The sequence below is a fragment of the Pyrus communis genome, chromosome 5, assembly GCF_041283825.1.
Source record: "Pyrus communis isolate YQ-2024b chromosome 5, ASM4128382v1, whole genome shotgun sequence".
Classification (NCBI taxonomy): domain Eukaryota; kingdom Viridiplantae; phylum Streptophyta; class Magnoliopsida; order Rosales; family Rosaceae; genus Pyrus; species Pyrus communis.
In genome coordinates, this window is record NC_142569.1 from 7,651,479 (window position 1) to 7,662,155 (window position 10,677).

At 43.8% G+C, this 10,677-nt stretch overlaps 1 protein-coding gene and 1 pseudogene across 2 annotated transcripts; both read left to right on the forward strand.

Annotated features, from left to right (window-relative positions):
* Positions 1-5,107: 5,107 nt before the first annotated feature.
* On the forward strand, positions 5,108-6,282 carry LOC137724478 (uncharacterized; annotated as a pseudogene). Its single transcript, XR_015962004.1, has 3 exons — positions 5,108-5,365; positions 5,622-5,823; positions 5,946-6,282. The product of XR_015962004.1 is annotated as an uncharacterized LOC137724478 (transcript).
* A 925-nt stretch (positions 6,283-7,207) lies between these two features.
* On the forward strand, positions 7,208-10,245 carry LOC137724667 (uncharacterized). Its single transcript, XM_068463406.2, has one exon. It carries the CDS (start codon positions 7,768-7,770, stop codon positions 10,045-10,047), a length of 2,280 nt encoding a protein of 759 aa, XP_068319507.2. The 5' UTR covers positions 7,208-7,767; the 3' UTR covers positions 10,048-10,245.
* The last annotated feature ends 432 nt before the right edge of the window (positions 10,246-10,677 follow it).

Below are 10,677 nucleotides of genomic sequence, written 5' to 3' on the forward strand. Positions count from 1 at the left end.
ACTTTTTCGCTCGCAAAGCCGAAATAACGCCATGTCTCACCCCATTCTGATCACCCACAAAAGTAACCACAGGTAGTCCAGGACGGTGAAACGTAACTATTTTCCCGTAACAATCAATATTGGCACGATAGAAATGCAACCAATCTGTGCCCAGAATTACATCAAAGTCAACAATATCTAACGGGATAAGATCAGCTGGCAAAACAACACCATCAATTATCACTGGACATCCTGGGTACACGCGATCTACAATACATCTATCTCCTCTAGGCATAGCGAACTCTAAATCGTACCCTAGAGGTGTGGGGCGAGGTTGCGTCACTTGAGCAAATGTATGAGAAATCACGGAATGTGTAGCTCCACAATCAACTAATACTCTAGCAAAATAACCAAGAATTTTTAACGTGCCCATAATCAAATCCGGGTTGTTCTGAGCATCCTGCAGAGACATATTGTGAATATGCCCCTGGCCTGCTGTCGTCCGCCGCGACCTCTACTCGCCTGACCACCGCGACCCTGGGTACCACGCCCCTGACTGGGCTGACTCGACTGCCTCGAAGACCCTGCACTACTAGTAGCAATCTCTCCTGGCTGAAATTGTCCTCCCTGAAACCACTGAGAACCACCTGCTGAAGCTAGAGGATACGGCATATAGCCGCCAGGATACGGAGGATAACCACCCTGGGAATACGGGTCCTGGGGATACTGATACTGTCCCGGGGCATAAGGAACAGCATCACCCTGGTAGTGGTAGGCACCACCTCGACCTGTCTGGCCATAACTACTCGGACTCTAAATCTGCTGAATTGGTGCAGGTGGTGGCATGAAAGTCTGCTACGGCTTCTGCTGCTGACTCTGGGGACAATTCGCAGCCCGATGTCCCATCTGCCCACACGTGAAGCAACCACTGCTGCCACGCCGGCACTCGTCGAAATGCCGATTATTACATCTGCGGCAAACTGGAGCTCTGCCTCGACCACCATCACCCTGTCTCTGGCCTCGAGCACCACCAGAAAATCTACCTCCTCGTCCCTGTCCAGTGGCACTGAAGCCACCACTAGAAGAACTCGAACTAGCACCTCCCCTCTTAAAGTTCTGTGTCCTACGAGGCCCGAGCGACGCTTAACCTTTACCCTTGTCATCTTTCTTCTGATTGCCATCTTTTTCTTCTTCCTCACTCTCGCTCGACATGTTCTCTGAGTCCTCAAACCTCAACAATATCTCGTAGAAGTCTTGGTAGGTCTCACAGTAGGTAGTAGTCGTCATCGAACGCCACCTCTTCCTGGTGCCTAAGCGGAAACGACGAAGCATCTCCGCCGGATTACCAGCTACGTCAAGATGGTAGCGGGACAGATCAGTAAACCTGCAATAGTACTCATTAGCCGTCATCTTCCACTGTCTCAGCTCGGTGAACTCCTGCTTCTTATGATCAACATACTCAGGAGGCACAAACCTCCTCTTGAACAACTCTTTGAAAACGTTCCAATCAGCCCTCTCAGTTGGAGTCAAACGACGAAGCTCCTGTTCCCACCAGGCTGCAGACTCCGTACCCAGAAACCATGAGGTCGTCTCGACCCACCTCTCAACAGGAAGGTTCCCTTGATTGTGCAACACACGGAAAGTCTTCTCAATGTGCTTCAACCATCGCTCTGTGCCCTCGTGACCCTCATTACCTTCGAACTTATCCAATTTCAGATTGTACATAGTCTCCAGAGGAGTCCTCTGGGGAGGGCGGATCGCTGACTGAATAGCGGTGACAATAGCTTCCCCCAGCTGAGTAATATCGGGGAAACTAGACTCATCAGAGCGACGTGGTTCCCGATGAGGCGGCATAATTCTGACAGAAGACACCAAAACCATTAGAATACTCACACAAAAGCACAGGACTGCCAAACCTAGGCTCTGATACCAAACTGACACACCCCGACCGAGATCAGGGCGTGTTGGCCGTCACACGGAGGTGACGTAACCATGTGCACGTGCGGAAGCTAATAAAATAGTAATATAAAAGTACGAATAATTAAAAACTAGCATACAAAGTACTAAAAACAAGTGCTAGCGTAAGTGAGACACAAATTCAGAGCGTAAGTCTACAGCAGTCCAAAAGAAAATGATACGACAATAGTACACCCGAGGGTGACCCTACGCTGGTGAGTGTCTGTCAGAAATGCCGGGAAAACCCTCTGGGAAACCACCGAACCTGCTAAGCAACTAGAACCTGGAGGGGCGCAAAACAAAAGCGTGAGTGGGCAAAAACAAAGCTTTTCTAAAACCATTTAGTAAAATACATTCTAACCCCTCGCCGTAAAACCTGTATACTTCCCAGAAAATAAACATATATACGTATGTATAGATATGCTAATCATGCTCAAGAATATGCCATGTCAAAACCTCATAATGAAATGCAAGTGCTCAGGTATAAATCATATCAATAACATATAATCTGGCAGCCGGAGTCACCTAACGTGACCTGTACGGCTGCATGTAGAGCTCAAATCTCAAACTCAATAACTGAACCTGCCCACGAGTCGGAACCACCTAAAGTGGTCTGTACGACAGGCCTGGGTGTAACATATATATACGCTCTAGTGCTACGATCACGTGAAGGCTGTGCGAATAATCGCGGGTCACCTACGAGTCGGAACCACCTAATGTGGTCTGTACGACAGGACTGTGCACCTAACTTGGATCCAAGCTGAGCGTGTGGTGCGGGAGGTGAACATCACGTGAAGGACTGTGCCCTACTCTGGGCGGGAGCACTAACACCGGGGGTGTAGGTTATGAGCTCTCTAAGCATCTCAAACCACTACTGAAAATAAACATAATTAACACTTACCTGGCACTTACCTGTGCGTCCACAGCACCCAATATGCATATGTATATGTGTGCAACTAATAATGCACGTGATGATGCATAAACAATAATAATATGGTGCATGACATAAAACAATTAACCCCTTTCAAACAATTTCTGGGAAAATAAATGTATATAGGTATATACGGAAAACCAAAAGCCCACTCACTGGTAAGTGGAAGGGTCGTAGCCCTCCTGCCTCGAGTGACCACGCTCGTCCTCGGGATACGTATCACCTATATGCGAAACAACTACAAAAACGTTAATTTTAAAGCACATAACCAACTTCTCGTAATAACTTCTCATACATTGCTCAAATTGGACAAATGAATATACCAACGTGCTCTACACAACCTCAGGATCACACCCAAATTTTTAGAAAAAATTTTCACCGCCGCACGCGCCCCCACGCGCCGGCCACGCGCAGGCACGTGCCTGGCACGCTGACGGCGTCAACTGACGCCGCAGGGAATATTCCGTTAGTTCTAACGGATTCCGTCAACGGCGTCAGGAATATTCCGTCTCCTTCCCCGGCGAACCTCCGGTGCCGTCGCCGGCATCGGAAAACTGGAAAATTTTCTAACTTTGATATCTCGTTCGTTTTTCACCCAAACTTGACAAAATTACTACCAAAATGAAGCTTAGACTTAAGAGAACACAAATATACCACTTTTAAGGGTTAAAAACCACGAGATCTCACCTGTCACCACACTCCAATTCCGGCCAACTTCGAATACGGCGATCCCAACGTCCAATTCCTTCAAACGAACTACTCTGAGACTCCTTGGGACCTCACTAAGCTACCTACAAGCTTCATTTTCCCTAAAACGTGAGAAATTACGTTTGCATGAATAGTACCCCAAATCGGACTTCGTGAAATCGACGTGAAAACGGTGGTTTTCTTACTTGAAAATGGTACAGCTGCACTCCTCCCAGCCTCACGAGCTTGAATGTGGCCTTGGTTCCCTCGATCTGTGGAGATTTAGTGTGGTTGTGTGTGTGTCCGTACGTTTCCAAAGAGAAAGGGAAGGAATGGAGCTCGGGACAGACACAGGGGAAAGGGACAGAGGGACAGGGAGAGTGACAGTGTGAGTGTGTGGCCCAACACATGCCAACACCACACAAAATAACCAATAACGTAAAGGGAACGAACTAGGGGTAAAAGTGTCTTTTCACACGTACGTTTTGATATTTTCAGGACGGGCTGTCACATTAACTTTCGAGTGGAATCTTTTGTTTATGTGTTCAATATTGGATGCTTTGCTGAAAAATTAGAAGAGAAATGAATTGGAAGGGCTAAAACTTTTTATTTTTAGTTTTGGTGATTGGGGATGATTAGAAAGGCTAAAACTTTTGATGATACAGATAAAAATCATATATGTGTCTTGGGCATCTGGGTAAGCTGAATTCTGACTTAGAAGTTGGATTTGTTACAGATTCATCCTTTAGTGCTTGTGTGTGCAGTGTGCACTAGTAAACCAAAAATTATATGTTGGGGGAAGGGCATTTCTTTATCATCAAGACACAGCAAGACCAACCAAGTCTTATCCCACTAAATGGGCATTTCGTTATCATCAAGATACTATGTAAAAAAATCTAGGGTAAGTTATCTGTTTGATCATTGCGTTAATTTATGGGAACGAATCTGCCCCTTAGGCCTAGCTTTTGTTTCAACAACTGACGCAGTATCTGATGCTATTAACTATGCAATTCAGAAATCATTTGGTCCTGATGTATAGATCTGCATCTGTATTTGGTTCCATTCTATGTGTTTGTGAGGTTTTTATGTTATTAGAAACTTAGAAGCACTGCCTTTTACTTTTTTTTTGTTTTTGTAGACTAAGAAGCAATGTATAAGTAGGAAATGTAGATATAGCCGATGCAGCTCATCTTTTTCCATTCCAGTTTTGTACATCGAGCTACTTGACTTGAAGAACATTCATATTAGTTTTATTTGTACACGGAAGATAGTTACGAGAACAGAATGATATATAGACGGGGTGGTATTCATGGGGTTATGAATCTGAATCTAAATCTGATGCCATTTTGACAGTACTCATTATCTGTAATTGGAACGTTCCCATCATAACCTAATAAATCTACCATGAAAATGCAGTGATAACGGGAACTCCTTGAAGAGGTTGGTTGACTCCAGCAATATTTGGTGCTTTGATCCCATCGTATACTGAAAGTTCCTAGATACTTAGGCATTTTCTGGTTCAATTTTGGGGATTCACTACAAAACAGTTTTACAATGTCCTTGCTGGCAAAGTTGTGGTGCATAACAGTGGATGTTACCGGTACATTGCTAGCTTACAAGGGGGAGCTTCGTGAATACTATTGCATGACAGCCAAAGCTGTTGGGCTGGAATGCCCTGACTACAAAAGGGTGCGTGAGGGCTTCAGATATGCATATAAAGACATGGCCACCAAGCATCCATGTTTCGGGCATGCTGCGAAAATGCCCAACATCAGATGGTGGAAAACTTGTGTTAGAGACTCCTTTACAAGGGTAACATATTTGACATGACTTGTCAATCTTTTGGTACAGTTCGATGTGATAATTAGCTTCTCGACAACGTTGTATGTGATGCCAAGCTTTTGTGGTGCCTCTGAATAACTCACAGAACTTGCTAATCTAGAAAAATGAAAACATCAACCCCTAATGAATTTAGACGATAAATAGTATCAGCTAGGACTTTATATTTTCTCGAGTAATTTCCTTGTTCATTTATTCTGAAATGGACATATTTTTTTTTTTATGATAGGCTGGATATCAGTACGATGAGGAGACATTTGAGAACTGACGTATGTATGCATCCTTTTGGTTCCTCTGCTCCTTATTCTATCTTTCCTGACTCCCAACCCTTTCTAAGATGGGTCCATGAACAAGGTCTTAAAGTTGGAATGATTAGCAATGCAGAATACCGTTATCGAGATGTAATTCTTCCAGCCTTGGGTGTGCACCACGTAAGTTACTTAAATCTCTGTTTCAGCAGCATTACTTGAGCCTTCAGTATGCACATCCCTTAGGATTGGTTTGCTTTCGTTTCTTTCTCTTCCTGATGGTATCGTACTAATTGTTTATTCAGGGAACTGATTGGGATTTTGGAGTGTTCTCTGGTATAGAAGGCGTGGAGAAACCAAACCCGAGAATTTATGAGCTTGCGCTTGAAAGGGCTGGAAATCTGTCACTGGACGAGGTTCTGCACATAGGGGACAGCATGCGCAAAGACTATATCCCAGCAACAGCATTGGGATGCTTGCATTGTTATTGGATAGGTTCAAGACAACTGATGCCGATGAGTGGAGGGAATCTGGCGCAGTTGTCCTTCCCGACTTAGAAGCTGCAAAAGAATGGCTTACTTCAGAGAAGTCAGCCAGCTGAGCTGCAGAGGTGCTTTTTCGGTGGTGATGCTATTAACTTGTAATCTCTTACCCGTAATCAATGAAATTTCGTTAACTAGTACTCGGCCGCGGGTCTTTTTGTGCAATTTGTTTCTATACCATATGAATCGAGACTGTAGCACTTGTAGCAAAACTACAAGGGAAGAGAGATGCTTTTGGTTTCAATCATTTTTGCTTCCTTTGCAAGCAAGTAGCAAATAATTGAAGATCTTTGTGAGATTCAGGAAGTGGTGGTTAATCCGGAAATCAGTCACGTTAATAAAGCAAGCCTACAACTTTGCAATCCAACTGTCTGTGATGATTGCAGGAAAAGATGAGAGCTGTGAGCCTGCAAGATTTTGGCCACCCAAAGTGAGAACTTTACCTAATTTTCTATGACACAAATTACATCACTAGATGAACACTTGACTCTAATTGACCCTTTTTGCCCCCGTCCAAACTTTTTATTGTCCCCTTTGTTTTTTATATTCATCATCTTTAAAAACCACTCAATAATGTTTTTCATGTCGAAGACGTGGAAATAGCAGTTGGTCAGAACAGTGTACTCATAATTTTGTACTCAAGTTTGAATTTTTGTCACGTTAGTTAGTCAGAGTATTGTTTCGGTCCCTCAAACCCAAATTTGAATCTATTCCTACAAATTAAAATAGTTTTTAAGTATCATTTTGTTAGAAATTAGAATCTTGTATGTATAAACTAATGATTTTGTTATTAGTTTTTTTTATTTATAATTTCTTTTTGGATCAAAACTCAGAAGTTGTTTCAATTTTTAACTACATTAAGAATGGTCATTGTCATTGGGTCGAATGGGACCAAAGGGGCCAGCTACCAAGACGACCCCATCGTTGTGGGGATAGTAGACAAAAGCTCACTTGGGTTCCTTTCAGCCTTCAACCCCTTTGCTTCTTGTCGCTGTTGTTGCACTTCTTCTGCCTCCCCCACTTCTCAACTTTTTATTATTCTATTGCTGTCCCAGCTCTACGGGCCTTCCTCCCTCCCTCACTCTCTCTCTCTCTCTCTCTCTCTCTCTCTCTCTCCGCTGAGAGGTGCTGAGAGTTTTTTGGACCCTCCTTCCAAAGCCAATGCACCACCACACTTACAACTAGCGACAAGAAGAACAACCATTTTTTGGGTTTAAAAAGCAGCCATTTTTGTTCTCTGGTTAAAAAAAAAAAAGCATCCATTTTTTAAGGATGAGAAGAAGAACCCATCTGCATTTTTCAAATGCTTTTCACATTCCCATCCACTTTTTCAGCCATCAATGCTTCAGAGATCTGAATGGGACTCTCCAAGCTCTTGGGTTTTCAGTAAATTTTCAATCTCTTTCCCACCTTTCATTTTTTCTGCACATTTTTTAGTTTAATGAGGGTTCAATCTTCTTGTTGTGACATTGCAAACCATGTTTTTGTTTATTGGGTTGTGAGAAATGCAAGTCTTGAACTCCTCAAAGATCTCTGAATCATCAGTTCATTGTTGTACTCCTGCTTCTGGGTTTTGTTTTGTTGAATGTTAGCAATGAAATTAGGTTACCAACATAACGATTTCGATTCGTCTTTGGAGCAAAGTTTGAGTGGAAGTTTGAGAAAGCAAAATGACATGGGACTGCTGTCTCCGGGCCATAGCTCGAATGGTAGTTTTCGGAGGTCTAACTCCGTTATTTCCACACAGTCCGCCGCTTCAGCTTCAAGCAGGTATGCCTCTTCTTCCAGAAGAGTGTCCAACGGGCTAAAGGACTATGCAAGGAAACTTGCTGACGTCGAGTTGTTCACACATTGTATTGAGGATTGGGTTTCGGAGAATTCGTGTGAGGATTCGGACACTGGTTTCAGTCCCCCATTCATGATTGATGAATTGCGCAAGCTTGATGTGGCATTGGAGGGTGTTCTGTTTCAGCAACTCGTCCGGATGCCATGCTCACCTTATGTTTCCGGTGATCCAAATGAAGATGAGTATCTTGCGTTGGAAGACTTCCTTCATGCTGTGGTGAGTGGTTTATGGCATGCATTTTGGCATAAAAGAGGTGAGCTGCCGCTATTTGTATCTTGTCCGCGTTCTCTTGGATCCAAGTTTTATAGTGTAGAGAAGGCAATATCAAGGGGAGGGCTTAGAAAACTCTGCGGTTTATCTTTGATATCGAAAATTGGGGGTGATCAGCAAGTCCAATGGGATCAGATCATGGAGTTTGCCCTGTTTAAACCTGATATATTGTCTGGAAATGAGATGAAATTATCAGCTCCCGTTATTTGTGAAGCCCTCTTTTATGGTTTTCATATACTTGTTTCTAGGTGTTTGAGCAAGGTTAGAGCTACAAAGAGCAGTTCTGTTTTCCTTTTGGTTCTGGATTCTAAATATGGAGGGGTGGTTAAACTTGGCGGTGACCTTAGTAAACTCGATTTAAGCTCAAGTTATCCGTACCAGTCTGCAGTTGAATGGATCAAAAATCATGCTGAAGTTTGTGTTTCTCCAGTGGACCGGATATGGAACAAATTCGGGAATGCAAATTGGGGGGACCTAGGAACTCTGCAGGTACTTTTAGCAACTTACAATGCTATTGTACAATGGAATGGACTGCCAAGGAAGTCAGTAGCTTCATTAGTCTCAGATCATAGCCTTCGCCTTCAGAAGCGTAGAATGGAGTTCTGCCTCAGTGAGAATGGGAATGTTCTGGTTCCCTTCCAACAATCTAGCCACCAGCAAGAAGAGATTGTTGAAGTTGACCAAACTAATGGTCGAGCTGTCAAACACAATGCTTCGCGCTTAAGGCTTAATCAGGGCGAAGTTTTGCTACTGGAAGATCAACAGCAGGGGCAGAAAGCTTTCCAAGTACAAGAGTCTCTGGTGGGAGGGAACCATTACCTCTATAGTGCGGTTTGTGTAGATTGTCCGGCGCAGCTGTTGACCTTATACATTGGTGCGCATCCGACCAGACTTGAACCTTGTTGGGAGGACATGAGTCTTTGGTACCAAGTCCAGAGGCAAACAAAAGTGCTAAACATCTTCAAGCATCAGGGAATTACAAGCACATATTTGCCGGAAATGATTGCCTCAGGGCGGATTTTGCATTCTGGTCCCTGCAAGAAGCAGACCCCCGGGGGTCGATGTGATCATCCGTTGTGTGGGACTCCAATACTAGTGACATCTCCAGTTGGTGAACCTGTTTCATACGTTGTTTCTCAAGATGGCCCCCTTTCCCCCGAGGAGGCAATTCGCTGCTGCAGAGACTGCCTAGCTGCTCTAAGAAGTGCAGCAATGCCAAATGTGCAACATGGTGATATTTGTCCGGAAAACATAATTCGGGTTGTTGACGAACAAGGCTCAAGAAACAGCTGTTTCTATGTTCCAATATCATGGGGCCGTGCAGTTTTGGAAGACCGAGACAGTCCAGCCATAAACCTACAATTCTCTTCATCACATGCACTTCAGCATGGGAAACTTTGTCCATCATCAGACGCAGAAAGCCTTGTTTACCTCATGTTGTTCGTATGCGGTGGAGCAATGCAGCAGCAGGACTCGATCGAATCTGCATTGCAATGGAGGGAGACGAGCTGGGCAAAGCGCTCAATCCAGCAGCAGCTAGGTGAGGTTTCACCTCTCCTCAAGGCATTTGCTGACTATGTGGACAGCCTTTGTGGAACACCATATCCTGTGGACTATGACATATGGTTAAAGAGATTGAGCAGGGCCGTAGATGGCGTGGGAGAGAGGGGTAAAATGATCGAAGAAGTGGCGGTTACGTTGAGATTGAAGGATGTTGCTGAGTCCTCAGGAACATCTGGAGGGTCCTAGTTTTTTTGGGGGGTTTGGTTTTGTAATTACATTTGGTGAGGAGGAGATTCAACTGCATTTTGTATTTGGGGCTCTCCCGGAATTCTGAGATCTTGACAGATTGGTGTCGTACATGGCATTGTGATTGGGATGGATTGAGTGCAAATGTATCTGAGTTGTTTTCCATTTTTTTTTTTATTCATCACTTCTTGTTTTGGATTCTCTTCTGTTTCTTTGCTTTTTTGTTTTTGGATATGAGATTCTGCTCTGGTATGTTTTTGGGGGAATAAGTGGTAATAAGGTAAAAGTAGGAAATAAATAACTGAGGTGCCATTGGACTTGGACATGGTTCATTTAGCATAACAACGCTTCTTTATATCTACCAAAAAAAAAGCAACAATCGTTTTTGGTGAACAAAAGTTTTGGGGGAGAGCCCATTCAGGGTCACGTCATAATACAAGCTTCTTTGAGGATTTACATAGGGGTTCGTGCCCCTTTGTTAGTTTTTATAGATCGTCCATCAATACAGGCTTTTTGGTAGCGAGATTTAAATTTTCATTAGGCGACACACAAGGTAGAAACCTCACCAACTGAACCAACTCATGTTGGCTAAAAAGCAAGAATTTTGTTAGCAGTAACAATGTTGTTAGT

What these genes read in the sequence shown, in the direction of transcription:
- LOC137724667 (XM_068463406.2), top strand. Translation starts at nt 7,768, where the DNA reads ATGTTAGCAATGAAATTAGGTTACCAACATAACGATTTCGATTCGTCT.